General features: G+C 34.9%; 1 protein-coding gene across 4 annotated transcripts in view; it reads left to right on the forward strand.

Annotated features, from left to right (window-relative positions):
• Nucleotides 1-22,185, forward strand: part of RB1CC1 (RB1 inducible coiled-coil 1) — an 83,188-nt gene that overhangs the window by 3,654 nt on the left and 57,349 nt on the right. For 3 of the 4 annotated variants that reach the window (XM_019712559.2, XM_019712560.2, XM_019712562.2), the window contains exons 2-5: nucleotides 18,909-19,023; nucleotides 19,975-20,094; nucleotides 21,324-21,450; nucleotides 21,649-21,819. In XM_019712559.2, the coding sequence (XP_019568118.2) occupies nucleotides 20,024-20,094; nucleotides 21,324-21,450; nucleotides 21,649-21,819 (369 nt within the window). In that variant the 5' untranslated portion in view covers nucleotides 18,909-19,023; nucleotides 19,975-20,023. The remainder of the gene's footprint in view (nucleotides 1-18,908; nucleotides 19,024-19,974; nucleotides 20,095-21,323; nucleotides 21,451-21,648; nucleotides 21,820-22,185) is intronic. The other variant, XM_019712563.2, reaches the window with a different exon arrangement.

Below are 22,185 nucleotides of genomic sequence, written 5' to 3' on the forward strand. Positions count from 1 at the left end.
TGCAAGGGATGGTGGGCTGCACCCCCTGCAACTAACAATGGCAGTACGACCTGGAGCTGAGCTGCACCCTCCACAACTAAGATTGAAAGGACAACAACTTGACTTGGAAAAGTCCTGGAAGTACACACTGTTCCCCAATAAAGTCCTGTTCCCCTTCCCCAATAAAATCTTAAATATATATATATATATATATATATATATATATATATATATATATATCATACTGTTGTTAATGTTTCCATGGCTGTTTTAACCGTTTACAATGCAAATTCGTATAGTGCAAATTCCAGATGTACACATCCTCTTTTGATAATTACTGGATGTTTTCATATATTCTTGGCTTAATAGAATGAAGCTAATTCAACATTAGCTACATAGATAATATTGCTTTCAGTTTTTTTTGTTTTTTTTTTTGTAACTCTTAATATCTATTATAAAATGAAACATAGAACTAGAAATTTTGGGTATAGATACAGTTATGTGAGTATTAAGAATTAAAAAAAAAAACAGAATTCACATTTAAAGGAAGTATCACGACTTGGTATTGCTATCCCATAAAAATGACACCATGCACAGTTCTGGATGTCATATCTCAACTGGTGACAATAATATAGGAAAAATGGCTGTGGCTTCTGTGCTATACTTTGGAGGCAGTAGAGCTATTTTGTAGTAGACTTGATTTAAAGTCATTTTAACAGGTCTTTTGAGTTTTTGTTAAGCAGAAGCTATCAAATGATATGACGTGAAAAAATACTTTTAAATGCAATAATACTTATAAAGTGAATTTAGTATTTTATGAATGAGACTAATTCAAAATGACAAAGTCTAATGATACTCATTGGTACAACTTTTTAAAAGACTGTTTATTTACTAATATTTCAAAATCCAAATTACGTTTGTCAAGCATTTTACATAACTTTCATGAATGGTAGACATCAAAATGTGTAATACATTTATATGTACCGGTATGGAAAGATTCTCATACTATATATTAAGCTCAAACAAGTTGCATAGCAGTGTGCCTGATATTATTTCACTTTTATAAAACCAAACTGTTTGTATATACACATGTACTTCCTGTATACATAGGAAAAAAACCTGAAGGACATACTCCAAACTGTTAGAATATTCCTGTTATCTCTATTCTTTTGGTGCTTTTCTTACATGAAGTTACCTGTTTAGTTTTAGTTTTAGTTCATTTTGGAGGCCCTGGATTTGTCTGGAAAGGCTCTCTTTTGGGGAATGTGAGTAAGATGGCTGACCTACTCTGTGACTGAATGTGTTCAGTTTTGGAGGTCAGAAATTATCCCCTGGGATTTTCCCCTTTGTTCTCCCCATATAAGGAAGCTAATTCTAAATTTTGAATAGATTGGACTAGCTGGCAGTAAGCACACTAGAATGACTGACCTAATTATGATGGTGGTAATCTCTCAAAGGGAATTGTAAATCTCCGGTTGATAAATTAGAGAGTTTTTTTAATGAGTATAGGAAATATTTTCTTGTTCTTTTCCTTATAGGCATGAAAGTCTAGTTGTAAACCCTATATAATCTGGGAATACATGCAGTGGAATCAGTATTTAAAAAAATACATCTCTCTTTTCCCCTCTCATTTATAGCTGACTAGATCCCAGAAAGATCCAGGAGGAACAAATATCCTTTCATGGTGTTAGGTTTTTTCCCACCCATATAAGACAATTAGTATTACCTTATGTAGCTAGGTAGGAGCTCTGTAAATTAGAGGCCTGGGTGAGGGAGACTACTGTGGGCCACCTGTGATTAGGGAAGACTTCCCAGAAGTATGAATAGGACCACACTTTTGGACCAGGCTTGGATGCGTAAAATTCAGATAAGCAGAAATGGGAGATATTTTCTTCGGCAGGTTTTGTGTAGGGGAGCAGTTGGAGATACTTCTAGAAAGATAAACAGATTATGAAGTCCTCGAATGTTGGAGTTAAAGTTATAATTGCTGCCATTTTTAAAGCTTTTATTATATTCCTTGCATTGTAAAGGAATCTGAACTACATTATTTCTATCCCTCTCATCCACTCTGTAAAATGTAATATTTCAGTTTATAGATGGTGAACTGATGTGTAAGTTAGATCTGAGTCTCGTTGAGAGAGATGGGATTCAAATACAGATAAATCTTGCCCCAAAGTCTGCCATTTTTGTGCTAATCTGGGTTTATGTCAGAGTTGCCAAATTTACATGCTTAAAGGGACAGGCAGATAATGTAAAAATTAAGTGAAATCATCTGGGTACTGAACCAGGTACTACCCTGAGTTCAGGAGAGGTAGCTGCAAAGAAACAAACAGCATTGTGAGCCATTGGTTTGTGGCCTGCTGTAGGTAACAGTGGGGCTCTAGGGAAGATCCTTGAGGAGGGAAGCAGCCTGACTACTGTGATTGTAACTTGTAGGAGTGTTCAGGAAGAGTTGGAGCAAGATGGAGACTTAAAGGCAGCGAGAAGAGTTTTCATGCTCTAAAATATGTCATTGTGAAATGGGTTAGATTATAAAGGAAAAAATGGGTAGGATTTGGATAGAAATAACAAGTTTGGAGTAACAAGAATAATAGGTTTTGTTGACAAAAGAAGTTAGGGAATAGATTCAAAGGAAAAGCACTGAATTGAAATTTGGACATGTGGAGTTTGAGATAACAGTATGATTTCTCATTGGAGATGCTTAGCATCAGCTAAATGTTAGTCCTGAGCTCAGGACAGATATCTGGATTAATTAGTAACAGTAACTGATGTTTGTATTGCACTGTCATTTGCATAGCTCTTCATGTATGCTTAGATTCTTTACTTTCTCACAACCTTGTGAGATAGGTAGTTTTGTTTTGTTTGTTTGTTTTTTTAATGAGGTCAATCAGGGTCACATAGTCAATAGTGGGGACAGGACTTGAATATAGGTCCTCTGACCCCCAAATCTCATGTTCTTTTCACAGGTCTATTTTCCATTTTATGTGTACATAAAGATAGCAGTTGGAGAACTAAATATGAATAACTATCTAGGGAAGACATGTAGAGTGGAGAGGCAGGACTCCACTGGGACATCAAATTGGGGGCTAGAATGGTGACAGCAGTTGGGGATCATTGTCTTACTCTTAGTTGGACCAACTCTTTTAAGGGAAGCATGTTCAGGTACTTTGTTTCTTTGTATAGAATGTTGGGATTTTTTCTTTTAAAAAACTGGAATAAGTGTTTTCCCTCAAACTATAAATGATTTTTAAGGAGACCAGAAAAGTGAAAGCTCCATATGGCCATTGTTAAAAAGATTAGTGTTAAACTGTCTAGACTTTTTGATGCTTGTGTATACACATACCTGCCTGAGCATTGGTTAATAAAATAAAAATAAAATCCTCAAATAGAATCACGATATATTCTGTAACTTGATTTTCTAATTGACTATATCACTAATCAATATATATAGACCTAATGAACATTTTTAAATGTCTAAATAATGTCACATTATATACTTGTACCATAATTTATTTGACCAACACCTATTCACAGTTTTCTAATTTTTCATTGTTAAAAATAACGGTGCAATGAAAATCATTGGATATATAACTTCGTACACTTGTCTGGTTATTACTTGCTTCCAATATATTTCCAGAGTAGAATTGCTAGTTTACACATTTTAAATTTTGGTACATATTGCCAGATTAAATCTCTAAAAGTTTATATTCTTGTCAAAACTGTGCTGGTGTGCTGCTATCTTCTCAATGCGTTGTATTTATTTTAATCATTAGTTAATCTGAAGGGTGAAAATTGTATTTCAGACAGACTTTACTTTTCTGCATGCTTTGGTTAGCCACCTGTCCTGATACTTTTACTTGAACAGTTTATCCTTTCTCCCAATTTGAAATTCTATTACTGTATATCTGTGTGTATATAAAGATATGTTTGAATCTGTTCTATTCTGTGTTATGTGTCTATGAAAAGGCCAGAATGCTAGTTTTAATTACTGCTATAGTAGGTTGAACATGTTCTGGTAAATGTTCTTTACTGCAGTCTCTGTCTCTCTCTCTCTGTCTCTCTGTCTCTCTGTCTCTCTCTCTCTCTCTCTCTCTCTCTCTCTCTTTCTCTTTCTGATACATACATAATAGTTATTGTCTCAATGGACAGAAACTAAAGACAATATTTAGGCAAAGGACCACATGATCATTTTAAGAAAATCTTATCAATTATTGAGTTACTAACCTGTTGCTTTTAATTTGAAATTGGTTCATGTTAACTTGTGTAATATAATTTCATTTTGTAGAAATTAAGAAATGTTTCTATATAAAATGAGCATTATGCCAAGTTTTAGAAGATCTTCACTATTTGGTGAAAAGCAATACTGTGTTATGTAGTAGGCTTATATTTATAAGTCATATAAAGTTAATAATTTATTCAACAGCAGTTGATTTCTATGCTGTTACTTTATAATTGCATGTAATAACTTTAGTTGTAGATCATTGAGATTCAACCCACTTACAGAACTTAATAGATTTTATTAAATTTTTATTAAAGTTAAGGAAAAATGTACATGAGCAATCCAAACTCTTAAAAGTTGATTAAAACATTAAGTCTTTCTAATAATTGATTTCTTAAAGCAAAGAAGTGATCTGCTAAGTTTATCTTCTTATATTTTAATAAATGTGATCAAGGAAGGTAAACTATTGGTTTCTAGCTGGAACTCAGTTTTACTTTTTTTTTTTTTTTTTTTTTTTTTTTTTAGTGATAACCTCCTTTTTGTGAAGGTGTCATTCTTCACATCTTGCTCATTCTTTCTTAATACTTCTGAATATAACTTTTGCATACCTTTATTATAATGTTCAATTATGTAATTAAGCTTCTTGAAGGCAGATAGCATGTACTTTTCATTTATTTTACTCGTTGGTGACTGGCACATGAAATAAATTAGAACTAGGTTTAATGTATTATCTATATGTAAAATGTATATGGCATTTTATAGAAACTTGGAGGAATCAGCCAGTATACCACTTTCAATTTTCAGATGAGGAAACAGAATTCAGAGAGGTTAAGTAACTGGCTTTCAGGGTCACGGAAGTAAAGATCTGAAGTTAGGATTATAATTCAGATTTCTTTTTACTTCTGTTTAAGGATTTTTTAAATTTCAGGATGATCAAATATGTGCTTGGTTACTAATGTCCCTTTTTGCTTAATGTTTTAACAATTACACACAAAGGAGAGAATTCAGCTTTGTTAGGTCATCATCATATTTTGATAACAAGTATATAGGAATATGTAAATTATACATTCTTGTAAATAGAGACTGTTCCTGTGTATTCTCCTTGAGCCCCTTTTTTTTCTTTCTTTCTTTTTTCAGTTTGGTTCTTATTCTTATCTTTATTATGGCCTTGGCTTCATTTATTGCTTACCAGTGTTTAGGAAAATGTTAGGTAATGTGGCGGTTCAAAGAGAGGTGTAACACATGGCTACATTTTCTCTAACAGTTTGGGGAATATAATGCATTTGGCACTTGGGAAAAAAGTATAACAGGCCATTTCTTTATGTTCTGATTGCAAACACTAGTATTTGATCAGTTGAAATCTGAAGTGTGGGCCTTAGTGTTTACAGAAGATCCTTGACAGACAGTAGATTGGTGAAGATTTTATGGACAAGATGGTTGTGACTTCTTGGTTACAAAATGAAGGCAATGAAATTACAAGAGTGAAGGAATGAAAAACAAAGGCTTGTTCACCTCTTGGGAGATTCGTTTAAATGGCATGGAGCTTCGTGTAGTGAGGCATAGACGGGCAACACTGGAGTGTTAGTCCAAGGAATTTAGACAATTGAGTAGATACTATAAAGTACTTTTAGTTTTGGGAGAAGTAAAATGACAGTAAAATAAGAACTAAGATTGTTTAGTTGGTAGTGTCCTCCAAGATGGATTTGAGATGACATCTGTAGGTGGAGAAGCTAAGTTAGGTTAGAGCAGTAGTAAGCACTGAATTAGATGGCTTAATGGGAGTTAAGTGGAAGAGAGGGTTACACACAGTGACTATTAGATCTGGGGCCAGGGAGTACTTATTCACATACAGTTAACCAAGTTGATTACCATTGGTAAAACCAAAGAGGTCAGTAGGATAAATAATTTCGGGAGGAAGGTATATTTAAGGTAGAGATAATTATTATTGTGTTGTTTTTTTTTAAATTAAAGAGCCTTTTGATACATTGGCTAATAAACTACCAAAAATTAGCTACTTGGATATGATATCTCTCAGTTACTATCTCAGCTTTACTTTGTCATTTATTTACTGCTAATGGTATCCTAAGAGTACTTTTGCTTGTGAGAGGGTATGGGCGTAGCAGACTGGGGGTGGAGGGCAACACAAAAAGTTTTACTTTCTACCCAGAGACTCCCAGATCTTGAGTTGTCCTCCTCCTTACTGAAAGCCTGGTAGGAGGCTAGGTGATCTGATGGGTCTCCCATTCCAGGGCTGGGATTCTACTCCTTGCTGCCAACAGTAGCAGCAGGGTCCCTGGCATGTAGGTGTCCCTTATTGTGTACCCTGATTAGCAAAAGGCAGCACTGGGAGTGGAGTGGGTCTCTGTGATTCCAACTTTATCCCTTGGAATAGTGCCTACGTAGCATGCAGGCTGCAGAGTAAAGGAGGCTCCCATCAGTGTTTCACACGCAGCCATTTTCTTCTTGGCTACCACAGGTAAGTTCTCTGTACATTTCTTTAGCCATGAAGTTTTCAGGAAATCTCATAGTACGAAGATGACCCAGGGTATGGAAGAATTTCCAGTCTTTGTTACATGCCAGGAATCATCTTTTTACGGACCCAAGGAAATCTTGTTCTCCTAGACCCAGGTTCATGCCAGTTGTTTGAGAACCGTACCATGAAAGGTCCAAGGTGGTGGTGGCTGTATAGGAGGTGGTTGAACTTGCCCCCTCCCATGAGCAAACTCAAATATATATGTATATAGAGGGTAGTCACTCCTATGAGACAACTGAGGGCTGAATGGACAGCTTCTGAAGAACAAACAAGAGAAAGAGACCAAATAGAGAAGGCTGGGAAACCTAGGAGCCCTCCTCTGGTAGCTGCAGGAACTCTCTGGGCTGGAGGACCCATTGAGTGCTATTGTTTATATTCCCCTCCACTTCCATAGGGTGGGCAGGAGCTCATTTCGGCCAGTGTCCCAGGTTTTCTAATTGCCTACCTGGTTCCAACTGGCTTCTTAAAACTACCCAGCACGTAAAGCCTACACAGAAGTCTGTCAACATGAGACCATGTTCTGTACAACAAATGAGAGAGGTTGTAGAGAGGAGGCTGGGGAGCTGCGGGAATTCTCCAGGGTCAGAGGTGCTGGTGAGTGCCATTGTTTAAGCCTCCCTCCACCTCCGGGAGCGGGGGCATGCTCTCTATCCAGGTGCTCTGGCCTAACTGCAAGGTTGCTGCAGTTCATTCCTGGACACAACGCCCAACTCCATTTTGGCTCCAAACAAAGGCAACAGGCAGGATCAACAGGGCATTACTATTCGCACCTGGCCTGCTCACCTGGAGCCACTCTGGTTCGGTAGGCCAGTGTCCCAGATGCCTTAGGCACCCACTTGGCTCCTATTGGTCTGCCCAAACCACCTGGCACAGATAGCCTACACAGAGGCTGCCTCTACATAAGGCTACTTTTTCATGGCTGGGAGAGATAGCTATTTTATCTGATTCATATAAACAAACAGAAAAAAAAAAAAAAAATATATATATATATATATATATATACACATATACATATATATATGTATATGTATATATATATATATATATATGTATATGAAGAAACAGGAGACTATCTCTCAGTGAAGAAACAAGAAAAATCTCCAGGACTGAGGAAAAAAAAAAAAAAAAAAAAACCTAAGGAAAATAGAGAAAGTAATTTGCTAACATAGAATTCAAAGAAACAGTCAAAACAGCATAAGGGTGCTCATCAAACTTGAGAATGAAATAGAGGAACTTAGGGAGAACTTCAAAAAAGAGTACAATAAAGAACCAAGCAGACCTAAATACAATAACTGAAATGAAAAACACGATAGAAAGAATCAACAGCAAATTAGCTAATACAGAAGAATGGATCAGTGACGTGGAAGACATACTACTGGAAATCAACTAATGAGAACAGCAAAAAGAAAAATAATAACAGCAAACAAATAGGATAGTTTAAGGGACCTCTGGGAAAACATAAAATGCTCAATTATTCGCATTGTAGGGATCCCACAAGGAGAAGGAAGAGAGAAAGGAACAGAAACTGGTTAAGGAAAGGCCATAACCAGAAATAAGGAAATATGACAAAGGAAAAAATCTCACAAGTAAAGCCAAATATTTAATAAATCCAGCAAATCGGACGTATAAGGAGCTACTATGAAAGCCAAAAGAAAAAATTATTAAACTCAAGCTACAAAAAGTAGTTAAGAGATACTCAATAGTAGAAGATTTAAAACATGACAATAAGATAGAGTGTATGGGAGGAATAAAAATATAAACCTTACAGAATATATTTGAGCTTTAATATATAGCATCATCTTAAATAGACTGCTATAGATATGGAATGATATACATAAACCTTATGATAACCACGAGCCAAAAACCTACAAAAGCTTTACAAAGAATCAAAAGAAAGGAACCCAAACAAAACACTAAAGAAAACCAGCAAACCATTAGGGAAGAGAACAAGAGAAGAAGAAAACAGAGGAAACCTATAAAAACAACAAAAAAGAATTAACAAATGCCAAGAAGTATAATATGTACTTATTAGTAGTTACTTTAAAATGTAAATGGATTAAATGCTCCAATAAAAAGACACAGGGTGGCTGAATGAATTTTAAAAAATGGCTCATCTATATGTTGCTTACAAGAGACTCCATTCAAATCAAAAGACACACAGACTGAAAGTAAAGAGATAGAAAAAGATATTCCATGCAGATACAAATGAAAAGAAAGCTGGGGTAGCAATACTCATGTCAGACAAAATAGACTTTAAAAAAGAAAATTAAAAAAAAGTAAAATATCTACACAACCAACATAGGAGCACCTAAATATATAAAGCAATTATTAATGAAAATAAAGGGAGAAATCCACAGTAATACAGTAATAGTAGGGGATTTTAATAACCCATTCACATCAGTGGACAGATCAACCAGATAGAAAATTCATAAGGAGATAATGACCTTAAATATGACATTAGACCAGATCAATTTAATAGAAATTTATTGAACATTTCATCCCAAAACTGCAGAACACATTTTTTTAAGTGCACATGGAACATTTTCCAGGGTAGATCACATATTAGGCCATAAAACAAGCCTCAGTAAATTCAAGAATATTGAAATCATTTCAAGAATCTTTTCTGACCACTATGGCATGAAACTAGAAATCAACTTTAGGAAGAAAATTGGAAAAAACACAAATAAGTGGAGACTAAACAACATACTGCTAAACAACCAGTAGATAAGAGGAAATCAAACAAGAAGTCAGAAACTACCTTGAGACAAACCAAAATGAAAACACAACTTTTCAACATTTATGGGATATAGCAAAAGCACTTCTGAGAGAAGTTCATAACATACAGGCCTACCTCAAGAAATAAGAAAAATCCCAAATAAACAATCTAACTCTATACCTAAACTAACTAGAAAAAGAATATACAAAATTGGAAGTAAATAGAAGGAAGGAAATAGTTGATATCTGCAGAAAAAAAGGAATAGAAATAATAAATAGAAGAGATCAGTAAAACTAAGTTCTTTGAAAAGATAAACAAAATGGACAAGCCATCAGCCAAACTCATCCAGGAAAAAAGAGAAAGCCCATATAAATAAATTCATAAATTAAAGAGAACTTAAAACTGACAGTACAGAAATACAAAGAGTCATTGAAGAATACTAAGAACAATTGTATGCCACCAAATTTGACAATGCGGAAGAAATGGATAAATTTCTAGAAGTATGTGACATTCCAACATTGTACAATGAAGAAATAGAAAATCTTAACGGACCAATTACTAACAATGAAATTGAAGGAGTATTAAAAAAACTAACAAAAATCCAGAAGCAGACTGTGTAATTCGCAGGTGAATTCTACCAATATTCAATAAACTAATGCCTGTCCTTTTAAAACCATTTCAAAAAAAAAAGGAGGGGAAGGAATGTTTCCAAACTCATTTTACAAAGCCAGCATTATCTTGACACCAAAACCAAAGACAGTGTAAAGAAAATTATAGGCCAATATCCTGATGAACATAGATGTAAAAATTCTACAAAATATTAGCAAACTACATTCAACAATACATTAAAAGGATTATACAGCACGACTATTGGGATTCATCCCAGGGACTCAAGGATGGTTCAACACTGGTATCAGTGTTCAACACCTGTTCAACTGTGTCAGTCAACATGATACATCACATTAACAAAGGATAAAAACCATATCATCTTAATAGATGCAGAAAAAACATTTGACAAAATTCAGCATCCTTTTATGATAAAACCACTCAACAAAATCGGTATAGAAGGAACATATTTCAACATAATATAGGCTATATGTAATAAACCCACAACTAATATCATACTCAGTGGTTAAAAGCTAAAAGCTTTCCCTGCAAGATCAGGAAGAAGATAAGGGTGTCAACTATCACTTTTATTCATCATGGTATTGGAAGTGCTAGCCACAGCAATCAGATAAGAAAAAGAAATAAAACATTCAAATCAGGAAGGAGGAAGTAAAATTGTCACTTGTGCAGATGACATGGTACTGGACATAGAAAACCTTAAAGACTCTACCAAAAAATTATTAGAACTAGTTAATAAATTGAGTAAAGTTGCAGAATACAGAATCAATATACAGAAATCTGTTGTATTTCTATATGCCAATAATGAACACTCAAAAGGAGAAATTAAGAAAACACTCCCATTTATAGTTGCATCAAAAAGCATAAAATACCTAGGAAAGAATGTAATCAAGGAAGTGAAAGACGTGTACTCTGAAAACTACAGGACGTGGAAGAAAGAAATTGAAGATGATAACAAATAAACAGAAGGATATACCTTTTCATGGATTGGAAAGATTAATATTAAATTGTTCTTATTACCTAAATACAAAGGTTCAGTGCAGTGCCTATTAAAATACCCATGACATTCTTTTCAAAATCAGAACAATTCTAAAATTTATATGGAACCACAAAAGATCCTGAATAGCTAACGAAATTTTGGGAAAGAAGTGGGAGGTATCAAATTCCTGATATCAAACTATATTACAAAGCTACAAATCAAAACATAATCAAAACAGTATGTACTGGCATAAAAACATATATAGATCGATGAAACAGAATAGAGAGTGCTAAAATATGTCCTTGCTTATATGGTCAATTAATATATGACAAAGGAGTCAAGGATATACAATGTGGTAAAGACAGTCTCTTCAATAAGTTGCTGGGAAAACTGGTCTGATACATGCAAAAAAAAAATTGGATCACTCTTCCACCATATATAAAATATGGATTAAAGATTTAGAAGTAAAACTTGAAACCATAAAACTAGAAGAAAACAAAGGCAGCAAACTCTTTGACATTGATTGCACTTAGCAATATTTTTTTGGATATGTCTCCTTAGGCTAGGGAAACAAAACAAAAAAGCAAGTGGGACCATGTCAAACTAAAGCTTATGCACTGTGAAGAAAACCATCAATAAAATGAAAATACAACCATACAACTGAATGTTCTCAAATGATACATCCAGTAAGAGGTTAATATCCAAAATATATAAGGAACTCATACTCATACAGTCTCACTCCCCAAAAACCAAACAATCTGATTAAAAAATCAGCACATGACCTGAATAAACATTTCTCCAAAGAAGACATACACATGGACAATAGATATATGAAAAGATGCTCAACATAACTAATCATTAGAGAAATGCAAACTAAAACTACAATTAGATATCACCTCACACCTGTCAGAATGGCTATCCTCAATAACTCAACCAACAAGTGTTGGCAAGGATATAGAGAAAAGGGAAGCTTTGTACACTGTTAGTGGAAGTGTAAATTATTGCAGCTACCGTGAGAACAATATGGAATGGCTCAAAAATTAAAAACAGAGCTGCCACACAATCCAGCAATTTACCTTTTGTGTATCCAAAGAAAACAAAAATACTAATTTGAAAAGACACACGCACCTGTATATTCATTGCAGCATTAGTAGTAATAGCCAAGACATGGAAGCAACTTTGATGTCCATAAATAGATGAACGGATAAAGAACTTGTGGCATGTATATATACACACACACACGTGCACGCACAATGGAATATTATTCAGCAGTAAAAAAGGAAATCTTGCCATTTGTGACAACATGGATGGACCAAAAGGGAGACAGAGAAAGATAAATGCCGTATGATTTCACTTAAGTGTGGAATCTAAAAAAACAAAACAAATGAATAAGTAAAACAAAATAGAAACACACATAGATATTGAGAACAAGCTAATGGTTGCCAGGGGGAGGGGGTTAGGGCAATGGGAATAAAAGAATGGTGGAGGGACAAAAGGAAAAAAAAAAACGGAATCATACACGTTAAAAAAAATTCTGAAAGATGAATAGGAACCAACCACTTGAAGAGTAGGGGGAGGTAGATATGTAGGAGATGACCTTAAGTCCCTGGTCAGTTAGTAGTAATGCTGAGGAGGATGTCTTCAGTCCTATTTACCAAGATTCCTGTAGGCTACTTATAGAAAAAAAGAAGGGCCTACTTGTTGTTGATTCTTGGATAGTCTGTTCATTGCTGCCCCCATACCCTACACCATTCGTTACATCTATCTAGCTTTGTTTTTGTAATGCCTTAGACCTCATAAGAAAAAGAAAACCTTACCATGTCACATTCCAAGTGTTCTGCCATCCTACTCCCCTTAAGCTTGGAAGTTTTTTTGTATTGTATGTGGAAAAATGAAGTCTTAAAAATGGTCTTAGAAAGTGGTATAATTGGTGAGAAAAAAGTATTGGAATTTCTAAAGAAAGAGTTACATGTCAGGTCATACAGTGTGCTTATTGCATATGTTATCGTAGTACATTTACGTTTTTCTTTCCTCCTAGATTGACCCATGGGTTTTCACTCTGGTTGTATTGCTCTCTTGCTACATAACGTGGCAAAATAATTGAACTTTTTTGTATCACAGTTTTGTCATTTGATTCATGAGGAATACTGACCTTTCTCATAGTAGGAATTGTGAGGATATCCTGTAGCTGGTATAGCCTTTAGTTCAAGTTTGCAATTGATGGTAGCTATTTGTTAAGCCAACAATATCCATATCTTTAAAGAATACAGGATAGAAAAGTGCATGCATAAATTTTGGAATCGGTTTTACTTAAAAATAAATACATTTTTTGTAGCTATTCTTTTTGAAAGTAGATATCACCATTCTTTTAACTACCCAATCCTTTAGAAAACACAGTGTCTCCTTTTAACCTGTAAGTTAAAGTCTATACTTTTGGATTTGGCATTTAGGGGCCTTTAATAATCCATTCACCCTTTTCATTTATCAAACTTTTATTGAACACAGTCATATGACTCCCTGCTTATCTCTCTAGCTTCTTCTCTTGCCAATTTCTCTAAGATCTGCATGCCTTTTCTAAAGCTGTACCCTCTGGCTACTCTTCACTTGTCAATATAAGTGCCTTTTATATTTCCCTGTCACTTTTTTAGAAAATACCATGTTTATGTTAAATCTGGCTACTTTTCCTGGCTGCAGACTTTACAAGTTTCCCCTCATCTTTTGTATATCTTTAGTGCCTGGCACTTGAGTGTACAAAATCTATGTTGAGTACGTTTATGGAGTGCTTATCTTAGATGTTATATTGGGTGCTTTATATATATATGTTGTCTTGATTAATTTTTTTAGCAACCCTGTAAGATAGGGATTTCATTTCTTCTGGTAATTGAGGTTTATAGTAGTCTTAGAATTACGTTGATCTTGTTTACTATTGCATTCCAAGTCTAACTTAGTGCATTGTACATAATACGCAGGCTATGAATGGATAAAGTACAAACTCAGCAATAATCAATGATAGTGTTTAAATATACAATAAGTAATATTAGCAAGCATTTAAAAATATGATACTGACAAGGATATAGTGGCCTTTTTAATTGGGTGTATTACCTGAAAAGTATAAATTGGTAAAGGAATCAATCCAATAGCCTTAAAATATTTGAATGCTGTGACTCAGCAGTTTTACTTCTAGGAATCTACTTTATGCATATAATCCTAAGTATAAGGAAAAAATGTAAATCTGTGAGATTAAAAATCCAAACCTTGGCCAACACCTTCAGTGCAGTTTTGTGAGAGACCCTGAAACAGAGGAACCAGCCAAGCCATGCCCAGAAGTTGTGAAATAATACATATGTGTTTTTGTAAACAAGTAAGATTGTGGTAATTTGTTAACTCAGCAAGAGTATCCCGTATCATAGGGATATTACCATAATTGAGTGAGAAAAAAATGTTCATGCATTAGTAAGGAGTCGGCAGATAATAACAATTCGATAACCCCAGTGTCCCTTTTTGGGCTCGTCCTCTTTTGCCAACTCTCCAGTGTTTGAGTGGGATCTCAATCCCTCCTTATTCACCCTGTATAAGTAGCGCACCTACTCCCATGACGGCATCTACCGCCACTGTTGACTGCTGGCTCCCAAAGCTAGCCCACATCTTTCCCTAGACATGAGTTCCCACCCCTCTTAGTATATTTTAGTTAAATAGAACTTTAATATCTGTTTAGTTGGGCCGAGTCATTGGAGCTGCATTTATAGAGTATCTGAATCACCCATAAATTGTAGTGGTGGGGCAAACCTGTTGATGATGAATAAAATGGGAGCCTTACTTATCATAGTGGTTATAATGACGTTGGGAAATCTAGGATGATTTTTCTTTGAGAACAAGCTGAAGAGTGGTAGGTGTAAAGCATGCAACTTCTTAGCAGTCTTCACAAGGATATAGAACAACCCTTTACTAGTATAGGATTATTCGTTCATTTTATTTAGCAATTATTTTAGAGCTGGTTCTTAGGAATGCATCGTCCTTGCTTTAGAAAGCTTGCTATTCAGTAAATGGGAGAAATATGAACAGAAACATCACAGTGGATGTAAATGCAAGCATAGCAGCACACATTCAGTATGAGGTGTGATCAGTCAGTATGGTGAATGTTTAAATTAAAAAAATGTATTACAGTAAAAGACGCATTGCCATTAAGTCCCCTCAAAATACTCCCCCTCGCTTCGAACACACTTATCCTATCGTTCTTGCCACTTTCTGAAGCAGTTCTGGAAGTCCTCTTTCGTGAGTGTCTGTAGTTGCGCTGTGTGCCTGCCTCGATGTCCGGAATCATTTTGACTTTGGGGAAGAGCCAGAAGTCTCACAGTGCCAGATCCGGTAAATAAGGTGGATGAGGACAACCATACTGTTTTCATTTGACAGAAATTCCCGTACCAGAAGCGATGTGTTACAGGAAGTATTGTCATGGTTCCCTCAACAATAACTCACACCCAACTGCACTGAACAAGTGGAAATACTGTTACTAAGGTTTGACGTGCTGCTTCCCATATTGGAGATCACTGCTTTTCCATTGGATGGCACTTGGCAGCAGCATTCACTATATTTTGTGATTACTACGGAAAGCCTCCGTGTCACACATTGCTTCTGGTATGGCAATTTCTGTTAAATAAAAACATTACGGTGTGTCCTCATCCACCTTATTCACCAGATCTGGCACTGTGTGACTTCTGGCTCTTCCCCAAAGTCAAAGTGACCATGAAAGGGATGAGATGGTTGAATCGGACTGCCTGTGTTTGAATCCTCCCTCATTAACCTACGACATTATTTAAGTATTTCTCAGTTTTTTTAATCTATGAGGATGATAATATCTACCTACTGCAAGAATTCTTGTGCGGGTCAGATGAGTGCATTTCATAATAAAGCATTTAGAGTAGTTGTCTGGAATATAGTAAATACAAATGATAGCTGCTGCCGTGAAAATCATAATAGCGGCTAGTTTAAAGCAGCAGAAAAACTTAATCAGCTTGATCATTCTAAACTTGATTTAGGATGATCTCTTTGAAGGCAGTGTGAAGGTTGGTGGACTAGGGATAGAGAGAAAAAGGAGTAGGTGGTAAAAAGCTTTTGTAAATGTCCAGAGACAACCAGGGCCTGATTTCAAGGCAATAGCAGTAGGAATACGAATACATAGTCAGTATATCTGTGAGGAAGATGAAAGATCTAGGATAGTACTTGAGAGATTTGGTGAATGTAGATTCCATCATCAACAACAACAAAATGAAAAGTGAGTACGTTTAGTTCTTTCACTGTGTTAATTGATTTCAAGTTTTTTTCCAAAATGTATCAAAAGTCCACAAAAAACAAAAAGTTGATATTTTGACTATTTTATGCATTTAATAACATTTTGAGCTGCTTTGTACATAAATGACATTTTTATTTTAAACCTTTGTTATATGGTAATAAATTTACCATTATATTGAATTTTAGCAAAAAATACTCAAAACACTAAGTGGCATCAATTAAGATTTAAGTATAGATAAATTAGAATCTAATGGAATTGATGACATAAAAATTTATTATAAAATGTTATACAATATGGCATACAAAACATCTTTGTTGTTAATAGTGAAAGCCACAGGAAAATGTATTCGAATGTTTCAGCAAAAGAGTTAGTGAGCAGAGAAGGTAAGGAGTTTAATTTTAGAAACAGTAATAATGACATGCATATAGGAAAGCAAGTTGGATTTGTTGGGTTTGAGCAGGTTGGATCAACAACTCAGGTCTAGAGAAAGATTTAGGCTAGCTTTGGGAGCCAGCAGTCAACAGTAGTGATATCTGCCACAGTGGGAGTAGGTGAGCTACTTATACAGGGTGAATAAGGAAGGATTGAGATCCCACTCAAACACTGGAGAGTTGGCAAAGGAGGATGAGCCCAAAAAGGGACACTGGGGTTATCGAATTGTTATTATCTGCCGACTCCTTACTAATACATGAACAATGTTTTCTCACTCAATTACGGTAATATCCCTGTGATGTGGGATACTCTTGCTGAGTTAAGAAATTACCCCAATCTTGCCTGTTTAAAACAACACAAATGTATTATTTCACAGTTTCTGGGCATGGCTTGGCTGGTTCTTCTATTTCAGGGTCTCTGACAAGACTGCATTGCAGATGTTGTCCAGGACTGCAGTCCTGTCGGAGGCTTGACTAGGAATGATCTGCTTCCAAGCTCATGGTGGCTGTCAAGATTCAATTCCTTGTAGGATTGAGGCCTTCACGTTCTTGCTGGCTGTTGGCCAGAAGCCGATTTTAGTTTCTTGCCATGTAGGCTTCTCCATATGATAGCTTATTACTTCATCAAAGCTGGCAAGGGAGGGACTCAGCTGGCAAGGTGGGAGTTATAATCTTAAATAGCCGTCATGTAAGTGACATTCCAAACCTTTGCCATATTCCATAGGCTGGAAACAGATCACAGATCTGCCCACACTGGGGTGGAGTGCAGTGGGAATGAGGATTTCACTAGAGTGTGAATACCTGGAGTTGGAGGGGCTCTGTAAGATATCATTTATTTATTTATTTATTTATTTTAACACAAATACAGAAGTTTACATAATTATTATTGTTATTTTAATTTTTATTGGGGAATATTGGGGAACAGTTGTTTTTCCAGGACCCATCAGCTCCATGTCAAGTCATCGTTTTCAGTCTAGTTGTGGGGGGAACAGCTCAGCTCTAAGTCAAGTCGTTGTTTTCAATCTAGTTGTGGAGGGTGCAGTTCATTGGCCCATGTGGGAATTGAACCGGCGACTTGGTGTTACGAGCACTGCGCTCTAACCACTGAGTCAACCGGCCGCTTAAGATATCATTTTTTATTCCTATTTTACAAAAGAAACTAAAACAATTAAGTGACTTGCTCAAAATTACATATAAGTAATGGGGCCAGAATCAAACTCAGGCAGTCTGACTCCACAGCCCAGGGTCTTTTTTTCCCCCCTTTTTCTTTTTTTATTAGTTTCCGGTGTACAAAACAATGCAATCGTTAGACATTTACCCCTCACAAAGTGGTAACTCCCCTCCCCCAATGTCTTGCTCTTCTGATATTGTATATATCTATTGCAATTCCATTGACTCTATTCCCTATGCTGTACTGCATATCCCGTGACTATATATATATATATTAAATTATATATAACATATACATATATTATATATACATTAAATTATAGGTGACATACAATATTATTCAACTTCAGGTTCAGGTGTACAGTGCAGTGGTCAAGCATCTACACCGTCCGTGAAGTGGTCTCCCTGATAAGACATGTACCCATCTGACACCCTACAAAATCTTTACAACATTATTGATTATATTCCCCAAACTGTCTTTCATATCCCTGTGGCAATACTGTAGTTGCCAATTTATGCTGTCTAATCCCTTCCCCTTCTCCGTCATCCCCACCGCCCTCCCTCCTAGCAACCATCAGTTTTTTCTCTATATCTCTGAGACTATTTCTGTTTACTCATTTATTCATTTCTTTAGAGTCCACATATAAGTGAGATCATATGTATTTGTCTTTCTCCCACTGACTTATTTCACTTAGCATAACGAAGGGTCTTTTTTTAACCATTTTATTTTAAGGACTGATAAAAGGCTGTAGGGTTTGGCAGTTGGGGGAGATCTTTAGAGACTTGTATTTGATGTCTTTTAATGGAGTGCTCATGGTTTCAGTGAATGTGCATGCAGGTAGGAAAGAGACTTAAGTAGAGATTACTCTTTCCAAAGATAATTTTAAAAGGAAGAGAACAATAACCATATTGTTATTGTCACATACTGAATTATTTGTCTCTATAATCAGTGATTTTTCTTTTTCAGTTCACGGAGTTTAACCAGTAATGCCATTCAGTTGCCAATGTCAAGGAAAGCAAACATAAGCCAGTTTTAACCTGCTTTTTAAGAAAAGTGGTAGTTCTTTTCACAGTGCCTGACGGTAAGTCATACTTCCTTCCTTTATAATAGTTTTTGATCTAGGGGCTATTTAAAATAATGATTTGGGAAGCATTATTTTTAAAACCTTTGCCTTTTCCTTCTTTTCTGATAATTTTACTCTAAATAAAGCTCACATGGAAAGAACATAAAGATACCTACTAGTTTCTGTGAATTTGTTTATTGTTGTCTTTCACCACTTTCATTAATCTTTGGGATTTTTTTTACCTCCATTTGTTAAAAATAAAATGCAAGGTGTTGAAATCTGTCCCTTTATTTTAAAGATGAAGAAGTTTTATTTTATACATGAGGTTTTGACTTGGACAAGTAGTTAACAGCAGAGTTGTTTTTTAAATATTCTGATTTCCAGACCTGTGTGCTTTCTGTTCTCCACGAGGTGATAAAACTATTAGGGCCAGAGTTTCTGTTGTGGAAGATTTCTAACTCAGAATGGAGATGGAGCTCAGAGGCAGCTGAATGAAAGGAATTGGGGCTAACTCATTTTCCCTAACTTGAAAGTAGTGGCTCCTTTTAATTGCTATTAATAAATTTAACCATAAGACTATTTTTTGTTGTTATAAAGAAAAGCTGGGGGAAGAACTTTTAGAGTTAAGAAGATATTTGACCAAATTTTTATTTTTGTTTTTAATTTTATATTCTTAATATAGAGGGGTACAAGAGACCAGTGTGAAGTATACACATAACTTTTTAAACCACTGCCCTTTTTCTTCCTTAAATTATTTTTTCATGGTAGAACAGTTGATGCTTTTCCCTGGTCTCATTATTGTTTGTTTGTTTTTAAACAACAGGTTTACTAAATTGTCCAGTTACCCATCTTAAACATAAAAACCTGTTTTGGTTTTTTGTTATTTATGTAGTTATAACTGTGCTGTATCTTAATGTGTATTTGCAGTTTTGTTTGTAAATTTGACCACTTTTCTTCTGTTTCTTTTAGTAACTGTACCAGTGTGAGGTGTAAGCTCACAGAATTCAGCAAAATCATCATGAAGTTGTATGTATTTCTGGTTAACACTGGAACTACCCTAACATTTGACACTGAACTTACAGTGCAAACGTGAGTTATATTTTGTTTTTTCTCATCAACTTTGCATTTTGTGCGTCAAAAAGCTAACCAACTATTTGATTTTAAGAAAACTATTTCTTTGTTAATTAAAAGTAGTTAGTTATATGGCAAGTCTTAAATATTTTATCCCAGCATAAAATAGTTATCTTTTTTTAAAATGCTAGTTAAAATTGTTAAGTTGTGCTTTATTCTGTTTGCGTGGCTATATTATTCACAATAAACAACTTCCCTGCAAACATACTGATTTCAAACCAAAGCTATCAAATAAATGTTCTTAGAATAGCTGATTGCTATTCTAAGTTTCATAGGATATTACTAAGAGAATTATTATTAGCTGTATAAAGTAACATGTATCAGTCCCATGTTTTTTGTTAATTTGTTTTTATTCTATTGTATGAATAAAGACAATAGTGTTTGTTTTGTTAATGAGATAATAAAATCAGTTTAATATTTTTAGTCAAATTAGTGGGACTTGTGTGTCTAAAGTTCTGCAGCTGTGCAGGGATTTCAAATATTTGACTAATGAACACCCACTTATATTTGTGAAAAATGGGGAGAGATCTCAGGGTGGGAAAGATATATTTTGAGGCCAAACAGGGAAAATATAGAAATAGCAAATATTTCCAAAGCAAAGACTTGCTAGCAATGCAGAATAAATAAATTTGACACCGAAAATATTATAAATAATTTGTGGAACTAATAATCCTAGTTTTAAAAATGGGATTGTGAAATTATTTTCTTTCTTAAAGTTCTAGTTCTTATAAAATACGATTTTACCTGTAAAGGAATGATTTTTTTTTGAAAGGTAAGGAAAAGGAAACAGTTTTCATATGGTTTAGATTTAATTCAGTTTGTGTAATGTGACATAGAGATTTTTACACACATCCTGTGTTCTGAGTATTTTAGCAGACCTGATGTTAATTTGAGCATATTCCTTTGCTACATTATATAAAGAGCACAAAAATAAATATGTCTACTGTCTGTATTTTATAGACTCACTTTCAGATGTGGCACATGGGTGATTTAGTCATAAAGATCAGCCAGTTGATTATGAAATCCAAGTCCAGAGATAAGAAGTTTATATTTTTTGCTACTGTTTTGGTGGAAAATCTGATTGTGAAATTCATTAATCTATTAGCTATGTTGATGTAGTGCTACTCTGATAATAAAATTGTCATTGGGCAAATGTAAATAACTGACTTTTTACCTTTTTATTAAAGTGTAACAGACCTTAAGCATGCCATTCATAGCAAATACAAGATTGCTATTCAGCACCAGGTGCTGGTGGTCAATGGAGGAGAATGCATGGCTGCAGATAGAAGAGTGTGCACCTACAGTGCTGGGACGGTAGGTGTCCAAGAGCTCTTTCTTTCAGGCATGCTCCAACTTCACATGAGATAGGGACTTGGGAACTCAGTCAGTATTCAAAAGTAAGGTTTTTCTGCTTCATATATTGAGGGCAATGTGCATGTTCAGTATTTGTAACATTTTACTTCAGGTTTTTTTTTTGTTTTGTTTTTGTTTTTTTGCATTTTACCTCTATAGGACACAAATCCAATTTTTCTTTTTAACAAAGAAATGATCTTATGTGAACTTCCACCTGCTATTCCTAAAACTACCTTTTCAACAGAAAATGACATGGAAATAAAAGTTGAAGAGTCTCTTATGATGCCTGCAGTTTTTCACACTGTTGCTTCAAGAACACAGCTTGCAGTGGTAAGATATAAATATTTTTTGATATTATTACTTTATATGTAATACAATTTAAAATTACAAATAGGTGTATTTAATATAATGAGGTCTTATTCATATACTTGGTAATGTTTTCATGAATTTATTAACTTACTAAGCATCAGTGAACATTCTAACAAATGGATTACTACTAAAAGCATTGAAATCTAAATAGCAAAGTAGTCTAAATTATAGAGGTAGCATGTAAAAATACGTGAAAAATAACAAAGTTCTTTGGAAAAAACATTTTGTGGTCGGTATTTCTGGTTTTTAAATTTCAGGACCACATATTATTAGTCATTCTATATTGTCAAACAATGACAAAACGATAGAGTGGAAAGCAGTCTTAAA

The sequence above is a fragment of the Rhinolophus sinicus genome, linkage group LG14, assembly GCF_036562045.2.
Source record: "Rhinolophus sinicus isolate RSC01 linkage group LG14, ASM3656204v1, whole genome shotgun sequence".
Taxonomy (NCBI): domain Eukaryota; kingdom Metazoa; phylum Chordata; class Mammalia; order Chiroptera; family Rhinolophidae; genus Rhinolophus; species Rhinolophus sinicus.